We start from the raw sequence: 24,611 nt of genomic DNA on the forward strand, positions 1-24,611 counted from the left end.
CTGGGTTGTCCTAATGACCTTGCTTCAATTTAGCTCTGGGAGGTTCGCCATGTCCCCGCACCCCTGAGCTGGGGCTCACGGCTGTCCTGCTGCCTGCACTTTAGACAGGCCAGGACCATATTCACTGGGGACCAGGGGCCCGTCGGCTCTGGTGATCCTTGAACCCCTCACTTCAAGGGCCTCTGAGGGGTGCGAGAGGATAAGCAAATGGAGCCCCCGAGCCCAGACTGGAAACTGAGTCACAGCTAAGGTCAGCATCCAAGAACAGTGGGGGATGTGTTTGAGAACGTCATAGGGCTGTTTTCAGAGGGGACCCTTGACACAACCTGACAGCACCAGTGGAGGGTCTCAGGTCGGTCCTGCCCAGGACAGGAGGAACTGGCTCAACCACATTACAAAAGGCTGTTAGAGAAAAATGCCTCTGACACATGTCAGTGAGGAAAAGAATCATGTCAGGAGCCGGGTATAGTCTGACCTGCTTAATGAAAGTATTCTACTCATCCGTGTACAGATGCATGTTCCACTGTAATGTTGGTTGTCTGAGAAAAACAAAATTCGAAGTGATTTGGGGCTTTAAAGCGCACTGTGACTGTTGTTTTTGAGGCGCTCCCATCCCTCAGGACTAGCAGTGGGCTGGACTCATGGACCTCCTGGGCCTCCCTTCAGGCCCCGCACTTATTGCTCACTATGCCCTGCTCCTCAGGCTGTCGGGGCCCCAAAGCCTTGGCCAGTGGTAGGGCCTGGCCTGGCCCAGGTGTCATGATTTGAGAAAAGGGTCCCCTGGCAGTGAGCTGGGAAGGACTGTTTCTTTGCTGCAGACCTTCTCAGAGCCTTGACTACGATAACTTGCAGTATCTGTCCATGTGACGGCACTGGGAGCACATCCCATGCTTACTGGTCCCATGGAACACCCACCCACCATATCCGAGAAGCAACTTGGGAGATTAGTGTTCTGTAAAAAGCACTTTTGCAAATGATGGAGGGGTACTGAGAGCTCGGACCTTAGTTTCTCATCCGACATAGGCTGTGTGATCCTGAGCAAGTCGCTTCGCCTCTGAGCCAGTTCCCCCACTGCTGAGAATGTGCTGAAATCCTTTCCCATGCTTAGCACCAAGGTCGAGGGGGCTGTTTTTGGCTATTCCACGGGCACTGGGCCTGTGTGTGGGCCAGAGGGAACCACAGCACTTTGCTGGGACTGCAGAGCAGGAAGCCCCGAGCAGAAGCCAAGCCAGTAGCCTGGTCTGGGGAACTTGGGGAGGAAAGGGGATGTGGCTGGAGGTGAAGCAAGGCCAGCTCAGGGGCAGCAGGGCCTGTGTCACTGCCTTGTGACTGTTACCCTCTGCCCTTCAACAAGGATGATCGGGCCTTTCTGAGTTTCTGCTACTTCATGTTCTTCCACTTGAGGCCCAGGGAGGCTCTCCGACATAGGGGTCTTAGTTGTGGGTGGTGCTCAGGAGAGGGCAGGCCCAGGCCCCAGCGATAGACACCCAGGTTACGGGAACAGACCTGAGCTGACAGCCAGCCTTCTGAGCCCTGGGGAATATGTCCGGGAAGACATGTGGCCAACAGGGCTGTTGTGGGCTAAGGCCCAGCCCCAGGTCCCACAGATCCCACAGGAAGGCTGGGCCAGCTCGATTGAGCCCAGTAAGGGACCTGGTCCAGTGGAGGAACCCACAGGCCAAGGGTGGGCTGCAGCCAACCCGGCCCAGACAGCTGGCAGACAGAGGCAGTGGGGGAGAGCAGAGCTTCTTTATTGGGCAGCAGGGGCTGCGGGCCAGCCGGGCAGGAGTGTCACCGGTAGAGGTAGTCGGCCTGGATGTTGGCAGCGATCTCAGCCTCCCACTTGTCCCCATTGTTCAGCAGCTTCTCCTTGTTGTACAGCAGCTCCTCATGCGTCTCCGTGGAGAACTCGAAGTTCGGGCCCTGCAGGTGGCAGTGCAGATGTGGCCATGTCAGGTCCCTCCCAGGCGCCTCTGCCCTGGCATCCCCCACCCTGGGGCCTGCTCACCTCGACGATGGCGTCCACGGGGCAGGCCTCCTGGCAGAAGCCACAGTAGATGCACTTGGTCATGTCAATGTCGTAGCGGGTGGTCCGGCGGCTGCCGTCAGCCCGAGGCTCGGCTTCGATGGTGATGGCCTGGGGAGTGGCGCAGGGCACTGCCGCCTGCCAGCCACGCCAGGCTCCAGGCCCACGGTCCAGCCCTCACTGCTCATTCCCACCCCCGCATCTGCACACGCCTGTCCCCTTCTGGGAGGCTCATTCCCTGGGGGCCTACAGGGCAGATCTCTCCAGTCACCCACTTTCAGCCCAGACATGCCTTTCCTGACTCCTCCCCCGACAGCCTGCCTGTCACATCTTTCAGGCCAACCTTTTCTTAGCACTTGCCCTGGATGACTGTTTTGTTTGTTCGTTAACCCAAGAACACAAGTCCCACGAGGGGAGGGCTGTGGCCTGTGTGGTTTGCTACAGAACCTGGAGCCCCGAGGGGTCACAACCTGTAGCGGGTTCTCAGTTCCTGCTGGATTTATGGTGAACTCTCCCACTTACGTTTAGTTTTCCCAATTGATGGATGAGAAGATGGAGGCTCAGAGAGGCTGAGGGGCTTCCCCAAGCCACACAGCAAATGAAAGGCAGAGCCCAAACTCAAAGGCCAGTCCTTAGGTCTCACTTCCTGGGCATAGCCTTGTGCCAGCTGGCGCAAGGGGTGGTCTGGGGCCTCCCACAGGCAGGGGGACCCTCACAAAGGGGTGTGGCCGAGGCCCTCACACCTCCCCAGGAGCGTAATGCCCGCCGTGCACGGTGGGACCTTTGGCTGGTAGCTCCGCCTCTTTTGCCTCGGTTTCCTCATATATGAAAATGCGGATGACAATCTCTACCTCTCAGAGCTGTCGTAAAGATAAGTCATGACCTTGGCCGAGGGCCCGGTCTGCGGACGGCGCTTGCTACCGGGGAGCCCTCACTGTTGTTGTTTTGGGGCTCTCCTAGGTGCTCCAGGTTGCTGGCTGGACTGAAGATATCAAGGCCCGTGGCCTGGAGGACCTGGGAGCGGTCCAGGAGGTGAGCTAGGACAGCAGCCGTCCTAAGCCACGTAGACATGGCTCAGGAGCAGCCACTGGAACAGAGTCACTGTGTGGACAGAGTAAGCGCCGTGCCTGCTGGGGCTCCTGCCGGGCGTGCCATGGGTCTGTCCGCCGTGGTCCTTCTGTTTCTACACTAACAGGCCCTGAGTGCAGGACGTCTGTGCAGGACCCTCCCACAGAACCGAATGCCGGGGTTCAAAGGAACGGCAACCAGGGGCAGCAAGGGCCTTGGTTGCGGTGTGTGACCTTGGGTGTGGCTCTGAGACAGGTACACAGGCCTGGGTTTCATGCCACTGACCAGACCCCCACGGGGAGGACCCACTCGTGTCACGTGGTCTGCTCAGGGCTGGAAGCTTCATCCTGCTGACTCAGGATTCACTGACTCTGAGTCAGCCCAGTGACATGGTTCCCATTCACGGGTGGGGGAAGTGGCTCAGGGAAGGAAAGGGGTTTTCACACACGCAGCAAGGGGATGGAGTTCGGGCCCAGGGCTGCTGGGCTTCCCTCTGCCAGTGGCAAGGGCTGGGTGGTGGTCAGTCGGGGTCGGGGGCTCACCTGGGCGGGGCAGACGGCCTCGCAAAGCTTGCAGGCGATACAGCGCTCCTCCCCGGATGGGTAACGGCGCAGCGCGTGCTCCCCGCGGAAACGTGGGCTCAGCGGGCCCTTCTCAAACGGGTAGTTGATGGTGGCTGGCTCCCGGAACAGGTAGCTCAGGGTCATGCCCAGGCCTGTGAGCAGCACGGGCATGGTGGGTGGGGCCTCTCCTCCCTGGCCACCGGTGCCTACCCCCAGCCCACCCAGCCCCGCCCCCAGGGCCCACCTCGGATGAGCTCCGTCCACAGCAGGGTCTGAGCTGCCCGGTCAGTCACCGACTTCATGTCCATGGAGGGCTCTTGCGCGTTCACGTACTCTGCCAGAGATGGAGGCTTGTAGACTGTGCTGGTGGTGGGGATGGGGTGTCGCACAGCCTCCCCCGCCTCACCAGGAATCCAGCTGAGGGAAATGAGTCTTGGCCTTCCTGCCTGGGACAACAGGTGGGCCCTCCGGGGGCTTGTTCATTCACCAAACCTTCCCCCCTCGACCTCTGGCCTCAGGCAGTCCTCACCCACTCCTCCCTGTGCCTGTCTGGCCGTTAGAGGCCAGGAGTAGAGGGGGCTGGGAAGGCTTGGGTGGTGGGGTCCTGGTGAAGATGCATGGGCACCCAGGGCTCACACTTGGCAGCTCCCTCCCTGCCCCACAGAGGGGATCTCTGAGATCACACTGTATAGCCACAAGGAGGGCACCTCAGCCCTTGCAATGACAAACTGTGCCATGAATCATATCAATCTTGATCATCATCCTCATTTTACAGAATCGAAACTGAAGCTCAGAGGGGGAGCCCCCGGCAAAGCCAGGCCTCCTCCTCTGCCTCTGGCAGGACCATGATCGGGAAAGCCTGAGACTCCAGGTGCCCTGGACTCACTATAGGTGGCTGCCACTGCGCCGCTGTGCAGGCTCCGGCCACTAGAATGCCCTGCAAGGAGAGAGGTTATGCTGTGTAGCTGCAACCTTGTGCTGGGACACTGTGCTCCCCCTGGCCCGAGAAAGGCTCCCTTGGTCCTACCTGTGTGTGCGGCCTGGACCAGGGCCCGAAGCAGCGTGGGTGTAGTCAGGCAGCGCATCTGTCAGCATGAAAAGCATAGGAGGTGCGGTGGGTCCCAGACCCGGCCCCCCAGGACTCTGACACTGCAGGAGCCCTGACCCTTGACTCAGTGGCACTGTGTCATCTTGTCCCATTCCTGTTAGAGGCACAGATGGCCTTCCTGTTCTTAGGTGTGGCCTTCCCAGCCTTCCTACCTGACCCAGCTCCGCTGGGCTAAGATTTAGGAAGTACTGTGGATCCCAAGTTCTATCTATTTCACCTTTTAAGAAATCTTTAAAATCCATCCCTCCTACCGCCCATCCCTCCCATCTCTCCCCTCCCATTTATTCTCCCGCCAGCATTTACTGAAAGTTCACTGTGCCAGGGGCCACATGCACTGTCATTTTATCCTTACGAGGGACCCATGAGAGAGGCACAGATGAGAAGCTGCATATCAGTCCTGTTGAGTGACTGGCCCAAAGCCACACACTAGGGGGTTGGGATCAGGAACTGAAGCCAGGCCAGACCCCTCCTTTTACACCCCCAGCCCTCCCCTGCTGGAAACCCTTGATTTAACCCATGAGGCTTAAATAACCCTCATGATCAAGTTCCTTTCCCCAGCATCAAGGCTCTTGTGGAACAGTCTCCCAGACTGCCAAATGACCTTGAGCAGGTGAGTCACCTGGCTTGTTTTCTGTGAAATGGGGGGTCATGAGAATGTAGGGGCTTTGTACATGCCGAGGGTTTAGCCCAGAGCCCGGCACTTAGCCCGGGCTCGAGAGTGGCCTACCGTGACCTGTGACCTCTAACGGGCCCATTTCTTTTGACCACTGACTTCAATACCAGGCGCCCAACCCAACACCTTCCTCGACCTTCCCCATGACCTCTGACCCCAAGGACGCCGGCGGCGCATGCGCCCAGAGGATGCCGGCGTCCCGGCCCGCCCGCTGCATGCTGAAGGACACAGGGCCTGCGGTTCCTGAGTGGGACGAGATGAGGCCTGGCACAAAGCTGGCAAGGCCAACGGGAACATCACACTCGCCCCCGACGCCGCGGTGCCCAGGCGCGGCCTTAACAGCCACGCCGCGAACACCCACCTTGAAGCGTTGCCGCTCCTTCCCGGTACCCAGCGGCCTGTCCTCCGAGAGGCGGAGCCTACGCTCGAGGACGCTGCCATTGAGCTGGCTGGCTTCGTCTCCTCCGCGCTGACCCTCCATGGTGTGGTCTGATTGGCCAGTGGTGAGTTGACAGAGGCGGGATCCAGAAACATCTTTCCTCCAATTGGCTGGAGCAAAGCGGGCGCTTGAAGTTGTGTAGAGTGTCGCCATGTTGGATCAGACAGGCCAATAAGCGAGGCCTCCCGAGCCGCTAGAGGCGGGACATCCGGACGTGGTTCAGGAAGCGGCTCCGGGTTTGACCCGGCGCCTTGGGCTGCTGGAGACGCTTGGTCTCCGCAGGGTGTTTGTGATGATGGTGTTGAGAATCGCAGCCGGCAGTAATCCCGCCTGCTCTATGCTCACCTTTCACCCAAGAGGTTTCATTTAATTCTTACAGCAGCCCTGGATGGAGGAACGATTATTCTCTCTCTACCGATGGGAAACTGAGGCACGGACTTGTTTAATAACTTTGCCCAATCCATAGAGCTGCGAGGTGCTAGATCTCTATGACTCGGGAGCCCCGTCCCTTAACAGTCACCAAACCTGTGTTTCCCCTCAGGGAATTGTGTGGCAGAAGGACCCCGAAGGCAGTGGACACTGAGAAAGCCCTTGAGACCGCAGGCGTGTGTGAGGGAGTGGGAGGTGGTCAGGGGAGGCTTTGGAGGAGGTGATGTCCAAGCCGAACATGAGTAGAAGTTGAGCAGGTCAAGAAGGGCAGAGAGAGCATGCGGGGCATGTGTGCAGAAGACTTCCCAAAAAGGACAGGTCACGTGGGTTTGAAGAGGACAAGGACGGGCCAAGTGTTTTGGCACAGGGTCGTGGCAGAGCTTTCCAAAGACTTGCCAGTCCAGACTTGTGGGCAGCAGGGAGCCACTGAAGAGATTCAGGCCGAGGGCTGGCGTGGTCCCCCAGCTTTGCGAAGATCAGTGGGTGTGCTGAGGAGAAGGGCTGGGCCTGGAGGGAGAGCGGTTGATGGACAGCCCTGGGCGCAGCACTTGTTAGTGTTTGGGTTGTGGAAGCGTGTGGTGTTACAGATCATCAGGACTTGCTGAAAGGTGGGACTTGGGAGGTTCAAGGAGTGTCGAGCAGGAGGCCGGTGAGTTGGCTCTGTCCCAGAGCGGATGGGGGACCATTCCATGATGGCAGGGCCCAGGAAGATGAGCAGGACAGGGAAGAGTGAGTCCAGTGTGGGACATGGCCTAGGGCTGGCCACAGGGGGGACAGGAATGTGTTCAGAGTCCCAGAGAGGCCTGAGTTGAAGGGAAGGGAGATCGTGCTGCAGACACCCCAGCTGGACCTGGAGAGAGAGGTCGGGGGAGAGGAGGGAGACAGCCTCGCCCCGCCCAAACCAGGAGACAGACGTCTGGAGCTCAGGGTCAGCCACTCATTTTTATTAAGCTGTAAATTTAATCTCACAATGTTCTCAGTAGATACAGGTTCTGAGTCATCTCCGCTGTGCAGGTGGGGAACAGGCTCAGGACAGGGACGGCCCAGATCACAGTGGGTCTATGACGTGGCCGGGACCAGATGCCAGCGCCCCTTCTGCTGCACCCTCCACAGGAAGCGGGCGACTCACAGGTGCCCACGTTTGCCCTCCTCTCCCACGTCACAGGTGGCTAGTGTGGGGAGGGAGGGCAGGTTACTGCACCATTTCCCACACGCCCTCACCTGGGCCCATCCTGGGTGGGGACAGCTGATGGGGGAGGCCGAGGGCCCGAAGAGGGAATCCCCGGGAGGCAGGAGGCAGGCACTGCTCTGGACTGTGGCCTTGGAAGGTCTTTCCCTACTTGTGCCCAGCCCACATCTCCACCAGCCGCAGGTGACAGTGGAGGACTCAGACGTGAGCGGGAAGGGACACTTGGAGATGGATTCAGAGTAGGGTGCAGCTGCGGGGCTCCAGGGCCATCAGCAGCATCCGCAGCCTGCGCGGCGTGTAGGGCGGGTAGCGGATGGAGTAAATCTTCTCCATCCCAGGGCGGCACAGCAGGCAGGCGCGGTGGTGGGAGAAAGTGTCGAAGGAGAACTTGCCGTGGTAGCTGCCCATCCCGCTGGCACCTGTGCAGTGGCACGGAACACGACAAGCCCTTAGCCAGCTGAGGTGGCATCAGGCAGACCTCGGCTCCGCCAGTCACACACAGTGTGCCCGGATAGGCTACTTCGCCCCCTCCGAGCCTCGGCCTGCCCATCTGTAAAGAGGGCTGATCAGGAGAGTCTGTGGGTAAAGGGCTTAGCCCTGAGCCTGGCCCCAGCTCCACAATCATTGAGGGTGCCCGGTGCCCTGCCAGGCGTTAGGACAAGCTATGTAGATGGTGGTCAAGAGTGTTGATTCTGGAGCGACTGCCTGGGGTTGAATCCCAGTTCTGAACTATTTCTGTCACCTTGGGCAGGTGACTTCGCCTTGGTCTCCTCTGTGACATGTGGTGACAGTGGCACCCACCTCCTAGAATTGTGAGGATTGGGCAAGTGTTCCGACCCGTGGACACAGGGCGCTCTGTTGTGAGTCCCGAGTCTAGGTAGGGATGCAGTCAAGAACCCAGTAGCATCTGCACTGGAAAGTCCAGGGGGCCCAGCCTGAAGGAGCTGGGGGCAACAGGGAGGGCGTCCTAGAGTGAGCGAGGCCTGAGGGATGTGGAGCTGACCACAGAAAGAGGGCGAGTGTGGGCAAGAGGGACCCGGGGTTGGCGACGCCTCAGAGAGCCTTGGAGGTAGGTGACCTGTAACGTGTTAGGACCTGGGCAGAGCTCAGTGTGGCTGGGGCAGCAGGCAGAGCAGTGGACAGAGGAGGCTGGAGCAGAACACTGTGGCCAGACCAGGGTGGCCGGCCCCAGAAGCCATGAGTCAGCGACCTGGCATCATTCTTCAGGGGCCTGCGAGTCCAGAACGTGTCCTTTGGGAGCAGCAAGGTCAGGTTCATGCCCGGACAGACCCCACGCTTCCTTGACGGGGAGGAGCTTAGAGTAGAGACTGGTGGGCGCAGAAGGGGGTCCCAGGGTCAGGACAGCAGCAGTGCCTTGGCTCTCGGCCTGCTGTGTGCTCCCGGGACACTAGCCACTCTCCAGGAAGGGCCAGGCCCTGCTGGTTGCTTCCTCTTGTTCCGAGTGTGGACAAGTGGAAGGATCTCAGGTCCCCAGCCCTGCCACTCCACTGAAGAGGAAGTGGCTACCCCTGACCACGCCACCTTTGGGAGCCAGGCCTTTGCAATGGGGGCTGGAGAAGGGGCGTCTGCACTCGCTTGGGGCTCCCTTAGGGTGAATGGATCTGGAATCACTCCTGTCTGCTGGGGATGACGTGCTGAGGGTTGAACTGGGGACATGTGTTAAGGGAGCGGTATGTAGCCTCCCAGGAATAAAGAGCATGGACAGGCTGCTCTGTGTGTGCAGACGGGCAGACTCAGGGACATGGGGGGAGAGCAGCAGCACCCTGGCCGGTCATCGCAGTGTGTCTGCGCGCCCGTCCACGTGTGGAAAAGGCTCCTCTCCAGACCGCAGAGGGGAGCGGGGTGGAGGCGTTGGTGCCGTTCGGTCAGGTAAGGTAAGAGAAGGCAGGGCTCTGCCGCTACCTACCCACTCCTCCTAAAGGCAGGCTGGTGAGGGTCATGTGCATGAAGCCGTCGTTCCCACAGAAGCCCCCGCTGCTGGTCCGGGCCAGCACCTGCTTGACCACCTGGGAAGAAGCAGCAATGAGGCTAGGTGGCTGGGCAGCAAGAAGCCAGGTCCCAGGAGCTATCCCCAGGTCCCAAGGGCTCTGCCCAGCCCCCTCAGCGCCCTGGAAGGGTTCCAGTTCACCATGGGAGTTGAAGGGGGTCGGGGGACAGGTGGAGGGCATGGCCGCATAGCAGCCTGCCACCGAGCTCCGGACTCAGGACGTGCTGCTCTGTGCAGGGTGCTGGGGACAAAGACTCAGGTCCCAGGGGGAGGCGGGTTTGCCTGGGGACATGGATAGTGCACGGGAGGTGCTGAGTAGTCAGGGAGGTGTCCCAGAGGAGGGATGTGACGTGCCTGCCGAGTCTTGGGTGGGGGGGGCGGCGGGAGTCATTCGGGCAGATAGAGAAAGAGGGCGCCCCAGGCAGAGTGAAGGGCAGGTGGGGAGGCCCGGGGACGGAAATGGGGGCAGGCTGTGTGGTACGTAGCACAGGGAGGTCAGACTAGACCACATGGTCACATTGGTATTTTAGACAGGTGAACTTGGTCTTTGCTTGACTTAATGCAGGCCCTTTCTCTTCAATCTTTAGGTTTACCTGAAGAATAAGAGGAAAAAAGATTACTAGACCCTAAATAGTCGTTCACGAAAACTTCACTATATTAAGTTAGAGCGTGTAGCCTTCAGATACCGGCTGGGCTGGGGTTCATTTGATGGTGGGGAGGGCAAACCGCCAGTCGGTGGGCTCAGAGGTCACCTCAAGACCAGCTGTAGTGACACAGACGTCAGAGTGGGGAACATTAGTGCTTTAGGAGGCGTATGGGCACGTCACGTGGAGTGAGGCGTGTGTCTCGGGTGTCACTGTGTCCTGGGATTAGTGCTAGGCAGTCAGAAAAGCTTGAAAGCCTCTCTGCCAGATGAGCCCTATTCCAAAACACCTGTGCTGCATTTTCGAAAGTGAACATAATCCACATAAACCAGGGCTCCTGGAGGAAGAGCTCATTGTAGGGCTGGGCAGAGAAAATACAAGATGAGCTTGAAGCATCTCGTAGACCCAGCAAAGAAGGAAGTGGTGAAGAGGACGAGAAGACGGGCGGGTCTCGGGCACACAACAGCTCCCAGGGCCCAAAGCCGGGAAAACCGAGCAAGGACACAGGGCGGCACTGGATCGTAACCCAGAGAATAAAGCAGGTGCACACGTGTCCACGCCGACACTGACAAGAGCCACATCTCCCTTACAGGTTCCAGGTAGCATATGTAGATGTCCCCCTTTGAGCAGGTGGAGATGAGTGACACCCTCGCCCATCGAAGGCTAGACTTTGGGAATGGAGTAAGGAAAGGAAAATTGGTCGCTACTCATGGAGACCAGTGGCAGACACGACCTTGGCCGAGCGGTGAAGGTTAACCTCACCGGTGACGTGTGGATCTTGCGGACCCCTGATAGCGTGGGCGGACCTCAGCCCTTGCCTCTGCTGTGTTCTTCCATGAGAAAAACAGCAGACCGCTGACATTGAGGACTTGGGGCAAGAGACCAGGCTGGTACCCCTGAGGCTGAGAGACGGTCACAGGCTGGGGGACCCCTAACAACTAATGCACCGTGGGACCCAGGCGTGGATTCTGGGGCAGGAAGGAAAACTGGCGTAGTCTGAATCAAGTCCAGAGGGCGGTTACCGGCAACGTGCAAAGTTGGTTACTGAGTCATGACCAGTGTCAGGGCCCTGAATGGGAGAACAGGGCGTAGCATATATGGTCCCTGGGTTACCTCTGCAACATTTCTGGAAATCTAGTTATTCCCAAATAAAAAATATATTTGAAAAACATTGCCTAGTCTGAGAGGGATCTCATCAGAGCTGGGCGGGAAGGGGAGATGTGTCCTGCCCCGGGGCCCTTGAGGCTCCCAAGCTGTCCCCAGAAGCTTGAGCAGAACAGGGGCCAGAAGGGAGGGGACGGAGATGACCAAGGTGCATTCTCGGCCTGCGTGTCCTGCTCACTCTTCCCAGTCATTCCACCCCATGTTGTGTGCGCCTTCCATGAACCAGGCATTGAAAGGGGACACTGTGACAACCAGGCCAAGATGATGAGGAGGAAGGGAAGTGGCACTGACCAAGAGGGGACACTGGACCCTGGAGAAGATCCTGGGGAGCTGCCCACCGAAGGCCCAGGAGAGTGTGGCCCAGATTGGAGGGAGAGGGAGGCCCAGCTGCTCCCAGAAGACGGACAGACGGAGAGTGCCACCATCCAGAAACCCCCGTGACTGCCTCACAAGGGCCAGGACCTCCTATCCTCCTTCCAGGCCCCTTGGTCCAAGCTGGCATCTGCCCCTGCCTCTGTCCAGTCCCTGCTCAGTCCTGCCTGAGCCCCCACCTGGCTGCTGTTGGAGAAGGCATACAGGGCCAAGGGCTTCTCCTGACGGCTGATGACATCGATGGCCTCGTCCAGGCCCCTCACGTTCATGATGGGCAGGATGGGCCCAAAGATCTCCTCCTGCATCACCGGCTCCGTGTCCTGCACGTCCACCAGCACCGTGGGGGCTGCCCGGGCACAGGGGCGGCTCAGCCCAGGGCTGGGGCCTCGGATGGGAACCAGGGACCCAGGGCTCCAGGCTCGGGGGGTTCTAGGGAATAAGCGGCATGGACGGGGGCCTGCGGGGACCAGAGAACCCCAGCTTTGGTCTTACAGTCAGAGGTGGCTGGATCTCAGACCCCTAGAGCCCGAGGTCCCAGGTCCCAGGTCCCAGCCTGTTGGAGCAGCAGTGTCACCGCTGAGCCCTTCGGCCCGGGAGCCGGCGGCTGCTTTGTAATGACAGCTCCGTGGGTGCTCAGGAGGGGCCGTGGTCACAGCTCAGACCCGGAAATCGTGGGCTCCCAGGGCCGGGGTCACGGTGTCAGGCGGAGGCTGGGACTCAGCACTCGGGAGCCTGGAACGCTGGGGCCGGCTCAGAAAAGCAGGGCCTGGGCAGGAGTGTGGGGTCGCGGGGTCACAGGCCCAGACCACGGGGACGTGGGCATTGGTGCCCAGGACTCCTGGCAGCGGAGCCGTGGACTGAGCTGGGCTCCGCAGGGCCGAGGTTTCGAGTCGGGCCCAGACTCGGGCCCAGTGGTGGCCGCAGCGGGGCAGGGCCTCAGCCGGGGTGCGGCGGTGGCGCACGGAACTCACCGATGTAGCGCTCGCTCTCGTCGCTCTGGCCCCCGATGGCCACGCGGCCACAGTCCAGCAGGCCCCGGAGCCGCTGGAAATGCTTCTCGTTGATGATCCGGCCCAGGTTGGGGGAGCTCTTGGGGTCTTCGCCGTAGAAACGGGTGATGGCATTCTGCAGGGCCGGCAGCAGCCGCTCCTGCGTTTCGGGGCTGCACAGGACATAGTCGGGGGCCACGCAGGTCTGGCCGGTGTTGAAGTAGCGGAAGAAGGCCACGCGGTTGGCCACGGTCTGGGGGTCGCAGTCGTTGTCCACGTAGCAGGGGTTCTTGCCCCCCAGCTCCAGCGTGACAGGCGTCAGGTGCTTGGAGGCAGCGGCCATGACAATCTTGCCGACCCGAGGGCTTCCTGGGGACGTGGGAGTTGACTCCCATTGTCAGCTGACCTTGGCCAGGTGGCCCAGGCACCCTCTGAGATCCACGCCCAGCCCTGCCGCCCCAGGTTCCCACCCCTCCAAGGCCCAGAGGCCCGGCTGCCCGCCACCTGGGGTGCTGCCCACCTCTCGGCACAGCCTCCTCCCCCCACTGCCTTCCTGACCCTGCTCTCGGAGGTCCCTGCTCCCCCAGGACACTGGCCGGAGCTACCCTCACCCGTGAACATGATGTAGTCGAACTTGTGTTCCAGCAGCCGCCCCGTCTCCTCGGGCCCGCCCAGCACCACGGCAAAGCAGCTCTGCGAGGCAACAGGTGGCTCAGGGGACACTGCCGGCCCTGGGGACAGCTGGACCTCCCCAGCTGGCAGGGGCAGGGAGGTGGGACATGGGGGCCGACGGGGCAGGGCCACCCTCACCTGGTCCAGGTACCGGGGCAGCACCTCGGCCAGGACCCTCTCTGTGCTCTGGCTTATTTCCGATGGCTTCAGTACCACGCAGTTGCCTGCAGGGGCAGATGGGGAAGACGTGGGGGAGAGGGGACACCCCCAGGGCAGCTTCGGAGGGCAGAGACACGGGAAGGCGGGGGAAGCTGCTCACTTCATGATGGAGTTCTGGGGGCTTTGTTTCGGAAGGATTTTTGTGCAGATGAGACGTGGGGCTGGAGACCCTCCCCTCACCTGCTGCGAGGGCGCCTACCAAGGGCACCAGGGTCAAGTTCAGGGGGTAGTTCCAGGGGGCGATGATGAGCACCAGGCCGAAGGGCTCCTTGTGGATGAAGGCGGAGTCCAGCTGCGTGGCCTGTGCCGGGGCCCACGTGGTGGTGAGTCGTGAGGTGCTGAGACCCCAGCCCCTCAACAGCTCCCCCCATAGAAGAGGCTGCCCAGTAACTGCCCCCACCCCAGAGCGCACCTGCCCACCCGACCCCAGGCCGGCTCACCAGGTTCTTGGACACTTTCTCGTCCTTCATCCAGGCCCGCAGGTTCCTGAGGGCCAAGTCAATCTCGCCCTGGGCCATGGCGATCTCGGATATCTCTGACTCAGCGGCCGACTGCAGGGGAGGGGCGGGGTCAGGGCGCAGATGGGGCCAGGGGCAGCAGGTGGCGGGAGCCCTGGGGAGGGCATGGTCTCCTCTGGGCAAGGCGTGCGCTCATTCACGCATCCGTCCACTCTCTTCGCGCCCCGTCAGTGCTTACAGCGCACAGGGATGTGGCAGTGACCGAAACAGAGAGCGGCCCAGGCAGCCGACCTCACGGGGGTCAGTGGACTCGGTGTCGAGAACGCCGACTGCTGCACTGGGACCAGACGAGGTCGAGCGGGGGAGGGGCGCGAGACTGCCGCAGCGTGTGAGGTGTGGCTGGGTGTGCGTCCGTGTGAACAAGCATACGTGTGTGTGTGCAGGTGCACTTATGCGTGAGCTTGCTCTATTTTATACAGGATGGTCAGTGCCGGCCTCTGGGATGAGGTGATGTTTGAGCAGGGAAGAAAGGGAGGGAGGAAGCCTATTGATAACTGGAGGCAGAACATTCTGGGCAGCGGGCACAGCGTGTGCAGAGGCCCTGCGGTGGGCACAGGCTCGCCGTGTTCCTGGCGAGCCGGGAGCAGAGTGCGTGAGGCGATGGGGCCAGGCAGTGGGGTGAGGACTATGGAGCAGAGTCGGGACAGGATCTAGCTTAAGTTTTACCAAGACTGTCTGTGTGTCCCACCGTACGGGTACCGGTCTGCAGGGGACTCTGGGGACAGACATCCCTTGGTAAATGCCACCAGTTCCCACACCAGGGGCCAGCTATCATCGGTAGATTGCTAGGGCAGGAGAGAGGAGGACGCAAAGGTCAATAGGGACATTGTCCCTGTCTCTGTCTCCGTGTGTCTGCCCCACCCGTGCCAGCGAGCAGAGACATGGGCTGCAGGCAGCTGGAGGCCCATGGCCAGGGACACCAGAGCCAGGCTGTCCCGATGCCTGAGACTCGGCCATTACAGCACAAGCTCTCCCCTGCTAGAGGGTTTGAGGGTGAAGCGGAGCCCGGAGACGGGGCGCCCTGCCCAGGGCCGCTCATCAACCCGGGAGCAAGGCCAGGGCCAGAGCTGAGCCCAGAGGAGGAGGGCGCTGGGAGCCTGGGGGAAGAGGCCACAGCCACCAGCGCTTCCAGGAGCTGGGCCTGGTCAAGCAAGCCTTCCCTGCACGTGTGTGCACAGCCCTCGCTCCTGGCCCCCCGAACACTGTGCCTGGGAGGTCGCCTGTGTCCTGAGGGAGGTTCGGGCCTGTATGAGGGACGGTCTGCCTCAGCTGAAGGCCGTGTTCAGAAGAGCAGGCTGTTCTGACCCAGGGCTCGTGCCCTCGCTGAGCCTCCCCTGGGGGTGACCGGAATGGCTGCCCTACCTACAAGGCCTGCGGGTTCAATGAGAGGACTCCTGCAGAGTGGGGCGGGGCAGGGCAAGGGCCGCCCGCTGGGAGGGTGGGGGACACTGCTGGTGAGACCAGAGGGAGGGAAGGGGTTGGATTTTCTGGGCCGCTGCTCCCTTCGTGAGGCCCCGGCTCCTGGAGCCCGGAGGAGTCGGCATGGGAGGCGGGAGAGAGAAATGGACCAGGTAGGCAGCTGGCTCAGGTCTCACATGGAAGGGCAGGCCGGGCGGCAGGCTCCCTGGGGGTGCCAGTCCCCAGCCAGGCCCAGTGACCGGGACACTCCCCACAAGGGCACACAGCTGGCCTCTTGGGAGGGGGAGGGCTGAGGAGAGTATGGTGGGTTCCCGGTTTCGTAAATGGGACGACGGATGATTCCAGAAACAGACGGCCGCAGTTGCGATAAAGGGAAGGTTTGGGGACACTGAGAAAGGGAGCAGGTGTCACCAGGAGGCCATGTCCAGAGGACAAGTCTTAGTGGCCAGCCCCCGCTGTCCCCGTGGAATGGGGGTATCCGTCACCCTTGACTCCAGATGCCACCAGGCACTGGTCTCGAATCTGTGACTGCTCCAGGGACAAGACAGACGCTTGGCCTGGGAACCAGGCGGGTCCCAGGGAGGCTGCCGAGGGCCCCCTGACCCAGCTGCTGCCGGAACCTCTCTCGTGACCTGAGCGGAGCAGGCCAGCCCACTGGGGAAGTGGGGAGGGCGGAGGGGCAGCGTGGGGGCTCGCCGTCCCGCGAGGGTCTAAACAAGCAAGAGCAGCAAGAGGGGTCCCCAGGGGTCGATCTAGAGCCCGTGGGTGGGCTCAGGAAGCCCCAAGCCCTTCCTGGACATAGCCGGGGCTCAGGACTAAGACGAGCCCAGCACCCAGCACGAGCTAACATGGGACTGTTGCTGTGCCTGGGGACGGGAAGTAACCACAGGGGCTGGCCGGCGGCCATCCACCGTGGGACCTTCCCAGGTGTGAAGTACCAGTTGGCAGAGTCACGGGCCTGGCCTGGCGGTTCCAGGTGGCGAGGGGCCGGCGGGACGCAAGCGGTGGTGCTGGGAGCTGTGGCTTTTGCCACAAGCGCAGGAGACATTTTGTCCAGAGAAGACCTTGGGCCCATCCCGTCACTTCTCGGGGCCAGCTGTCCCGGGGCCGCTCGGCAGCTGGGCCCTGGGGGCCGAGGGGGTGGGAGGCTGCCTTTGAGAAAGTGCACTTCTTGGGGTCCTGCCACGGCTGCTGCTGGAAGCGGGAGGGGCTGAGCCCCCAGGCCTCCGGGGTTTGGACAGAGGCCGTGATGCCCGTACGGGAGGAGCTGCACTCCCGCAGCCCGTGCGGCCCGGCTCGGAGCGCCCCACCTCCCTGGACCTCGCCTTCGTCCGCCTCTGCCTCCCCCACTCCCACGGCCACGCTGGCCTCGCCGCCCCTCAGGCACAAACACACCGGGCATCTCCCGCCTCGGCCTCGGTCCGGCGCCCGCTGCCCTTCCCCGAGGTTTGCGTGGCCCCTTCTCCCTCCTTCACGTCTCTGCTCACCTGCCGCCTTCTCAGAGAGACCGTCCCCGACCCACACACGTGAAACGGCACCCCGATCCCGGCCCTTGCTCGCCCCCTTCTCCAGGGCGCTCGTTACCATCGACGGGCTATGTGATTATTTACTTATTGTCACGTGGTGTCTTTCCCCAGAAGGCCAGCTGCCTGGACGTGGGGACTTTGTTTTAATCTCTGTTGTATCCCCAGAGCCCGGAACGGTACCTGGCACATAGTAGGTATTCAATAAATAGTCAAGCGAATGAAGGAACGAAAGGGTGGATGAGTGCGGAAGAGCGGGTTTGGCGCAGGGTCGGAGGTGGCGGTGGATGGGCTTTTAGTTCCACTTGATGGAGGTGCAGCTGTCCCCAGGCCCCCGCCTGCCTCCCCCCCACCCCCTCACCTTGCGCAGGTCCTGCTCCAGCGCCTGCTCCAGAAGCTGCCTGTTGTCCCGCAGGAAGCAGCCCAGGGCCTTGAGCTGGGCAGCCCGGAACTCGGCCGGCCGCGTCAGCCCCGAGCTGAAGGCCTCCCGCAGTCGCCGCAGAGTGTCCTCGAAGGGGTCCATCCTGCAGGGGGTGGGGGCGCGTCGTGGACCGGGACTCCCCCACCTTCTCGGCACCCACCCCCGCCTGCCTGCACCCAGTGGGCCCACAGACATCCCTATGGAATTCCTGTGTAACCCCAGAGGGCCAGGGCTGGCCATACACCCACACCTACATACCCTGCCCCCCCACACACACGCACACACACCTGCAGACGGACGCGCATGCACACACACACAGTGGCCCACAGACAACTCCTCTCGGCCAGTGGGCAGGAGAACCCTGGACCCTGAGGCAGCCACAGGGCTGGCATGGGATCAGGGTCAGCTACTGCACAGCCCCTGAGGGTGGGGAGGCAGCCGGTAACCACACAGAAATCAGCCCCAGGGCCCGTCCCCTGCTCCTGGAGATGGGGCCGTCCTCGCCCCTGCCAGGCCTGAACAGAGTGACCAGAAGGAGTTTGGTAAGTAGAGGGACAGTCCAACAACCTCTACCACAGCCACCACTTTGGGACATTCCAGACACAGAATGCTCTGTTGTCCCTTGCCCCCAGCCTGGCAGCACTGCCTCGGGAGGCCAGGCGGGCTGGTGGGGGCTCAGAGGGCTGGGTGACAGCAGGCTGTAGCCTCCTCTCTCCATGCCCCAGCTCCCCAGCAAGACGGGGAGAGAGCCCCAGCCTCCCAGCGGCCCTGCTGCCCACCCCAGCCTGGGCCGGCCCGTGCTGGCGGAGCAGGGAACAGTGGGGGCAAGTGGTGAGGGGGTAGTCATGCCTCTATGCTGTCATCAGCCAAGGCTGGCAGGTGGGGTGAGGGCCCCAACATTCCCCCGGGCCCCTGCCTGTTTACTTGAAGCTCGTCAGAGGAGCGCACTGACGCATTCACTCCTCGGCCTGCTGCCAAGAGCCCACGGGGACCCTCTCTTGCCTTCTCTGACTTTCTTCCTTTCAGGTATCAGCTTGGCCGATGCCTCCTCCAGGCAGCCCACCCTAATTACTCCCTCACACACTCTCACAATGGGCCCTTGGCTTTGCTTCTCGCCACACTGGGTCATAGATAGATACCTAGTTTCATTCTTTCCATTCCCCTGGCCCTCCCCCTTGTCCCCTGCTCCCCCTCCCACTGGACTGGGAGGCAGGCTGCTCTTGGCCTACTTAATTTGTCATCAGGGTCTTAGTACCCCAATCTTCTCATCTGTGAGGGCGATAATGATAGCACCCACCAGCCGACATGTTGTTTATCGAGGACGAGACCACACCGTCCAGTCCTGAGCCCAGGGCTGGGCATTAGTGCCTTCAAAGCTGCCAGCTATTGCTGTTAAGTGGCTACTGTCACCTTGGCCCTTAGTTTTCTGGCAGGCTCCATGGCCCTGAGGGCCGAGCCTGCTGCAGCCAACAGGATGTCCTGGGCCACCTGACACTGCTGAGAGCCTGGCCGGAGCCCCAGGCTTCCCCCTGGGTGTGAATGGAGGCCAAGGGATCCCACTGGCTTCCTGCTCTGGTAGGAAGAAACCGGGCAGTGGCCTTGGGCACCATGGCTCCCACAGATGGTGGCAGTGTGGCAGAAGGGGGACATTCTCAGAGCCCCCCTCAGCCCCAGGCTTGTCCCCTGCCTCTTGGGAGGAAAGTATACTGGCCGGTGCTGAAACCCTGGAGCAAGACCCCTGCCAGCCTCTAGAGTCGCCATCTGGGCTTGTCCCCCAGCTCTGCCTCGTACTGGCCATGTGACCTTGGGCAAGGCACTTAGCCTTTCTCTGCCTCGATTTCCTTGTCTGTAACGTGGGGATGATAGAGCACTTGCTGCCATCCTGAGGATTAAAGGACATGAGGCCACAGAAAGCATTTGCCACTGTGCCCGTAATAAGTGCTCAATACAAGTCAGCTGTGGTTATTTTTACTAAGCACTCCACAGATATTTATTCTATTTCCGCCCCCCCTCAGCCCTTTCTCTGTCCTGCCCTCCCCTGCAGACTCCGCGGATGGCTGCCCAGGGCACGGCTCACCCACCCTCTCCTGCCTCCTCAGTTGTTGGAGCTTTCATTAGAGTCCATGCCGAACCCACAAAAATGTAAGGCATGTCACTTGCATGGCACACCTCCGGGCAAGGTGAGCGGTGGGGGTAACTGTGCAGATGGAAGTCTGGATGGAACCTTCCAGCAGCCTCTCCTGGCAACCCTGAGGCCAACTCAACCCATATTGCCCCCTACTGGTTGGTCACTCCAGACCAAGGCCCCGAGGGGGTTCCCGCTGGGGACCGGGGAGCTGAGCACAACCCAGCAAGCACAGGAGCCAAGGCCATCTTCCACCTGGGGGGACCCCGGGCCTGTGACCCACAGATGAGGGGATTCCTTCATCAAACCAGGCTGGGTGCCCCAAGCCCAGCTCCTCTGGGGCACGTCTGAGATGTGTGAGTTCCTAAGGAAGTTGTGACTATGTGACTCAGTTCACCATCACGACAGCCAGGCAAAGCCACTGTGATTCTCCTCGCCGAAGGGGATGGGACCTGGGCACAGGATGAGCAAGGGGCTTGCTGAGGCCACCCAGCTTCTTCACCCTGGAGATCCGGAATCCAGAGGATCACCCACCCCCACGCCCTATCCTCCCACCTGTGGCTGGGCGGGAGCAGGGCGGCCTGACCCCTGCGGAGAGGGGATGTCTCCAGGCCAGCCTGAGCTGCAGACCCAGGGCCAGGGGGGCAGTGGCACGTGGGTGGGGTGGGGTTGGGGGGCACCGGGGCACTGGGTGGGGCGCAGGAAGGTGTGCTCTTCGTAGCCTCCTCCCCTTGGCCTCTGCCTCCCCACCATTCCTGACATGCCCACCCGCCTCCCTTTCTTGCCTTCCCCGGCCGAGCTGCTGAAGTCCCAGGGGCTGGCCGCCCTGGGGGTCTCGGGGTGTGGACCCCTCCTAGTGGCCTGAGGTGGCCCCAGCTTCAACCACCTGTATTGCTTGACTGTTCCAGGCCCACTGCTTCCAGGTGAGGGTTGGGTGGGCCAGTTGCTAAGTCACTTGATGGTGACAAGGGACAGACCTGTTTTCCCTGGCCAGGAGGCCGTGATCCTGGAGCTATTCTTCTAATCAAAACGACCAGGCACTGACTGTGCCAGCGTGGGTGCAGCTAACGCCCAGGGGCCCTGAAGGAAGCTGAGGCCCAGAGAGGGGGCGTGGGACCCCAGAGGGAAGCAGACGGGGCGGGCACTCAGGTCTGCTGGCTCCAGGGCATCAGCGAGGCTCACTGTCCCCGTGCCCCAGCCTGCCCTGCCAACGAGCCCTCCGATGGCGCCGGTCCCCTGCTCCCATCCTACCCCGACCTCTGCCTACACCAGAGGTGTTCTAAAAGCACCTAACCCGTATGACGCGTCGGGGGCCTGGGGACCCGGGCTCGAACCCCAGCAAGGCCATGTATTAGCTAGAAGCCCCGGGGCAGGTGGCTCGGGCTCCCCGTGGCTCTCCTTCCCCACTTGTGAAATGGGGGCTGTCGGTCCACAGTGCTGCTGGGAGAAAGGTCCAACCGGCTCGTGCAAAGCCAGCCTGTGAGGGCTCGGTGACGATGGCTCTGAGCAATCATTCAGACTGAAAGACAGGGGGCTTTGGTGGGGAGACCCTGGGGTGAGAGCCCGAGGAGACCTGGGCCCAGCGTGGACGGCAGGAAGGCGAGGACATCAAACTGAGACCCAGGTGGCAAAGGTGACAGAGGTAAACATAGTGGTCTGCGGGCCTGGGAACCCCGATCAGCTGCCAGAAGGTGGTGGTCACGGGCGGTGGGGGCCCTGCCACAAACGGCTCCTGACGCCCTGCTGTTTCCTACCTGATCCCCCCCATCCCACAGCCTTAACCTAGACGTCCATGGGGCTACCCCAAGCTCTGGGCGGCTGCCCCCCAGTTCCATGGAGACCGTGGAGGGGTGGGGACCAATCGCAGTCCCAGCCCACAGAGGGGCTGTGCCGCAGGCTCCCCAACACCAGCAAAGTCCTTCTGATGATCAGCGCCTATGCGAGGCAGGCCCACCTGACCGGCCCCGCTTCCTGGCCCCCGGCCACATCCACCCAAGGCCGTGTATTAGCTAGAAGCCCCTGGGCAGGTGGCTTGGGCCTCCCCGCGGCTCCCCTTCCCCACTTGTGAAATGGGGGCGGTCGGTCCATAGTGCTGCTGGGAGAAAGGTCCAACGGGCTTGTGCAAAGCCAGCCTCCGAGAATCGCTCGCTCAGGACCCTCAGCCAAACACCAGGCACAGGCACGTGGTGGTGTCCGGGAAATGCATGTGGCCAAATGGATGTTCGAGTTCCCCTCACCCCACCCCACGCCCACCTGCCACCGCAAGGATGGGGGACTGCCATTCCAGTGGCCCATGGGCCCAGAGCTGGGGCCCTGGGCTCCCCTAAAGGACGTGTAACCCCAGTGAGAGGGGGGATGGTAGCCCAGCTCAGACAACACAAGGGCATCTGCTGGCCGCCTGGCTTCGGGGACCCCTCCCAGGCCTCGCCTCGTCTCTTCCTGCTTCAACTGTCTTACCATCAAAGAGAAGTCCCTCTGTCCTTCCCCTTTCTCCCCAGGCAGGCGGAGGACAAAGCCAGTCTGTATGTGGCCTTAAGTGACCCCCCTTGCCTGGGCCACTAGCACCCCGAGTCTAGCCCCGACTGCTCACAGCTGTCTCCCCAGCGTCCCCAAGACACCATACCTGAGGTCCTGCCAAGCTGCCCTTCCTCCAGGCATTTCCTGCTCTGCGGCCGCCCTCCTGGCCTTTATGAAATGTCTAAGGCCCAGCCGGCCCCTGGGGCGGGGCTGCTGGCACTTGGCCTGGCCTGAGACTCTCCGCGCCTTGCGCCTCCCGCCTCCCGCCTCCCGCCTCCCTCGGTGTGAAGAGGAGACTATTCGGTGACGGGACTGCTGAGGGACCCTCGAAGTCGATTCGGCTGGATCAGAGCCAGACCAGACCCCCCTCCCCCACCCTTCCCCAGGCAAGCCTGTAAGGCATTTTCCCTTATCTAGGGACGTTCGCGCCTTGGTACCCCTACTTGTCTTGGCCTGTCATGGTGGGGTGAGAATAGCCACTTTGTCTTGCCACCGCCCAAGACACACTGCTTCTGTTTGCTCCCTTAATAAACTCTCGATGCGATGATGAGTTGTCAGCCTCTCTGTGGTCTCTCAGCCCCAGGAAGTTTTACGTAACACTCAGGGGCCTCTAGATCCTCTCCTGGAGCTAGAGAAGGAGCCAGGGCCCAGAGAGGGCCAGCAGCAGGCCAGGGCCACACGGCAGACTTCCAGGGGACTCTGAGCCGAGGGGTCCAGCCCGAGGCCCAGCTGGAGAAGGAGGAGGGCCCTAGGAATTATGGCATGAAGTGGGACCCAGTGGCCTGGAATAGCAAAGCAAGCCCCGCCCCCAACCTCAGCCCCTCTGAGCCTCAGTTTTCCATCTGCAAAATGAAGAGGGCAGATCCAGACATGGCCGGAGTCCAGAAATACACTCCAGACCCCGACGCTGCCTGCTCCATCGCCCTGCCCTCCAAGCGTTTGTGTCAATCAACATCACCTCATCCGGTACCCCGCTCACAGAGACTGTCCTACACCCTGACATTTCACGAGGAGGAGATGGCACTCCAGAGAGGGGACGGGACTTGACCACACAGGGCGTGAGCGGCAGGCCTGGGACCCACATCGGAAGCCTGTGTCCATTTGTTCCCAGATGTCGCCTCCTGCCTCCTGGGGAAAAGTGCCGCCCTCTGCCCTCTAGGGCAACCCTCGTGATGATAAGTGTCACCATGGTGGCTCCTGTGTTCCTCAGGTACCTGAGCTGTGCGGGGAGTGAGGGTTGAGGAGTGGGGGTTGCTGTCCTCTGCCTTGCCCTGGCTTCCGCCCAAACATACCTGTAGGAGCCCGCGGATAGGGGAATGATCCTGAGCAGGAGCAGCTGTTGGTATCAAGCAGGCAGGTGATTAGGTTTCAGGTGTGGGGGCAGGAACATCCTTTGTGCCATCGTCTTGTGCCTGCCGCCCTGGGCCTGCCACCCGTGACCCTATGCTCTGGTGCCTTGAGTCTACCTGGGATCCTGGACTGGGGCCTCTGAGCCGCTCTGGCCCCAGGGAGAAGCTCCTCACCACCCCCCGCTTCCCCGCTCCCCTTGCCTACCTGGAAGGGCAGGAGAGGTCTCCTGGCCCACTACTGCTCCGGTAGCCCCTGGAGGCTTCAGCCACTGGGGACAGGGGTCAGGGGCTGCAGATGTCCTGTCCTCTGCATGGAATGGAGCCCCCAGCCGCTGCCTGTCACGTGGCTCAGCATGTGACAGCCCTGCCCTGCTATCTGGAGTTGAGCCAGGAAGAGGCAGAGGGCTGAGCCAGCACCAGGTGGGGCTGAGCCGGGGTTGAGCCTGGAATTCCTCAGCCAGGAACCAGGCTCAGAGAGGGACAGCCACTGGTCTGAGGCCACACAGCAATCAGGGACCTACCTGGGGAGTTACTGGTGGGTGGGAGGGGTGTTACAGAATCCTGAGGGCCTCTCCCTAGCCAGGGACCCCCTGCAAAGGCTAATTCTGAACTTGCCATGAATTCAGGAACATCTTGGGAGGTCCCCAAAGAGGCCTGACCTCCTGGCACAGCAATCCTATTCTGGTCTGGCAGTGAAGCCCCCCCAGTATGAGGGGGAACTGCTCCTCGAGGAGGAATAGGGGCCAGTCCTCTCCCCTCTCTGGGTTGAATGCCTCTGTTACAGATGAGACAACAGGCTGAGAGGTGCAGTGACCAGGCCAGGACCACACAATGTGAGGGGCGGGTGGGGATTCTAGCCCAGCCAGGCCTGACTTCCGGGCCCTCGTGTAGGATTCGAGTGAGGGTCACCCCCCACTTCTGGGAGCCTCATGTCTCAGCTGGAAGCAGCAGCCACCTTTTCCTAGACATCTGCTGTGCCAGGCACTGGCCAGAGTCCTCGGCACATCAGCTTGGGGACCTCGCACAGCCTGTGATGATCACTGTCCTCATGGTTTTTAATCTAAAAAAAAAATGGTAGAGCTTCAATTCACCTCAGCGCAGGGAAGTGGCGGAATTGGGTGCGCAGTGGGCCCGGTGTGCTCCTGTTTGGGACACAAGGCACGGGTAACATGCTTT

The 24,611-nt window shown here is 61.5% G+C and overlaps 2 protein-coding genes across 7 annotated transcripts; both read right to left on the minus strand.

Annotated features, from left to right (window-relative positions):
- Window positions 1-1,729: 1,729 nt before the first annotated feature.
- On the minus strand, window positions 1,730-5,923 carry NDUFS8 (NADH:ubiquinone oxidoreductase core subunit S8). Of its 4 annotated transcripts, none has more exons than XM_039840665.1 (7): window positions 5,800-5,923; window positions 4,685-4,742; window positions 4,544-4,594; window positions 3,902-3,991; window positions 3,637-3,809; window positions 2,009-2,137; window positions 1,730-1,923 (listed from the first exon to the last, which is right to left on the minus strand). In XM_039840665.1, the coding sequence occupies exons 1-7, from the start codon at window positions 5,917-5,919 to the stop codon at window positions 1,792-1,794; spliced, it is 753 nt and encodes a 250-aa protein (XP_039696599.1). In that variant the 5' UTR covers window positions 5,920-5,923; the 3' UTR covers window positions 1,730-1,791. The 4 variants fall into 4 exon arrangements, with proteins under 4 accessions (XP_039696599.1, XP_039696601.1, XP_039696600.1 ...); XM_039840667.1 differs by having other exon boundaries at window positions 4,685-4,859; window positions 5,800-5,906; XM_039840666.1 differs by lacking the exon at window positions 5,800-5,923 and adding an exon at window positions 5,745-5,764.
- A 1,306-nt stretch (window positions 5,924-7,229) lies between these two features.
- Window positions 7,230-23,774, minus strand: ALDH3B1 (aldehyde dehydrogenase 3 family member B1). 3 transcript variants are annotated; one of them, XM_039840658.1, is made up of 11 exons: window positions 23,641-23,774; window positions 23,379-23,422; window positions 17,385-17,547; window positions 14,004-14,114; window positions 13,744-13,864; window positions 13,483-13,568; window positions 13,284-13,365; window positions 12,655-13,041; window positions 11,863-12,140; window positions 9,423-9,522; window positions 7,230-7,914 (listed from the first exon to the last, which is right to left on the minus strand). In XM_039840658.1, the coding sequence occupies exons 3-11, from the start codon at window positions 17,544-17,546 to the stop codon at window positions 7,730-7,732; spliced, it is 1,512 nt and encodes a 503-aa protein (XP_039696592.1). In that variant the 5' UTR covers window position 17,547; window positions 23,379-23,422; window positions 23,641-23,774; the 3' UTR covers window positions 7,230-7,729. The 3 variants fall into 3 exon arrangements, with proteins under 3 accessions (XP_039696592.1, XP_039696591.1, XP_039696593.1); XM_039840657.1 differs by lacking the exons at window positions 23,379-23,422; window positions 23,641-23,774 and adding an exon at window positions 22,193-22,524; XM_039840659.1 differs by lacking the exons at window positions 23,379-23,422; window positions 23,641-23,774 and adding an exon at window positions 22,193-22,475 and having other exon boundaries at window positions 11,863-12,029.
- Window positions 23,775-24,611: the final 837 nt, after the last annotated feature.

Source organism: Pteropus medius, unplaced genomic scaffold (genome assembly GCF_902729225.1).
Source record: "Pteropus medius unplaced genomic scaffold, Ma_sr-lr_union100, whole genome shotgun sequence".
Taxonomy (NCBI): domain Eukaryota; kingdom Metazoa; phylum Chordata; class Mammalia; order Chiroptera; family Pteropodidae; genus Pteropus; species Pteropus medius.

Bases quoted from the DNA above. Each gene is read 5' to 3' on its own strand.
- NDUFS8 (XM_039840665.1), bottom strand. From the start codon at position 5,919: ATGGAGGGTCAGCGCGGAGGAGACGAAGCCAGCCAGCTCAATGGCAGC. The intron at 4,743-5,799 runs GTGGGTGTTCGC...TCATGCTGACAG, and splicing joins AGGAGCGGCAACGCTTCAAG to ATGCGCTGCCTGACTACACC. The intron at 3,810-3,901 runs GTGGGCCCTGGG...TGCTGCTCACAG, and splicing joins GTGGACGGAGCTCATCCGAG to GCCTGGGCATGACCCTGAGC.
- ALDH3B1 (XM_039840657.1), bottom strand. From the start codon at position 22,227: ATGCCTGGAGGAAGGGCAGCTTGGCAGGACCTCAG. The intron at 13,569-13,743 runs GTGAGGGGAGGG...CTGCCCCTGCAG, and splicing joins GGTAGGCGCCCTCGCAGCAG to GCAACTGCGTGGTACTGAAG. The intron at 7,915-9,422 runs GTAGGTAGCGGC...GCCACTGCACAG, and splicing joins CCTGCCTTTAGGAGGAGTGG to GTGCCAGCGGGATGGGCAGC.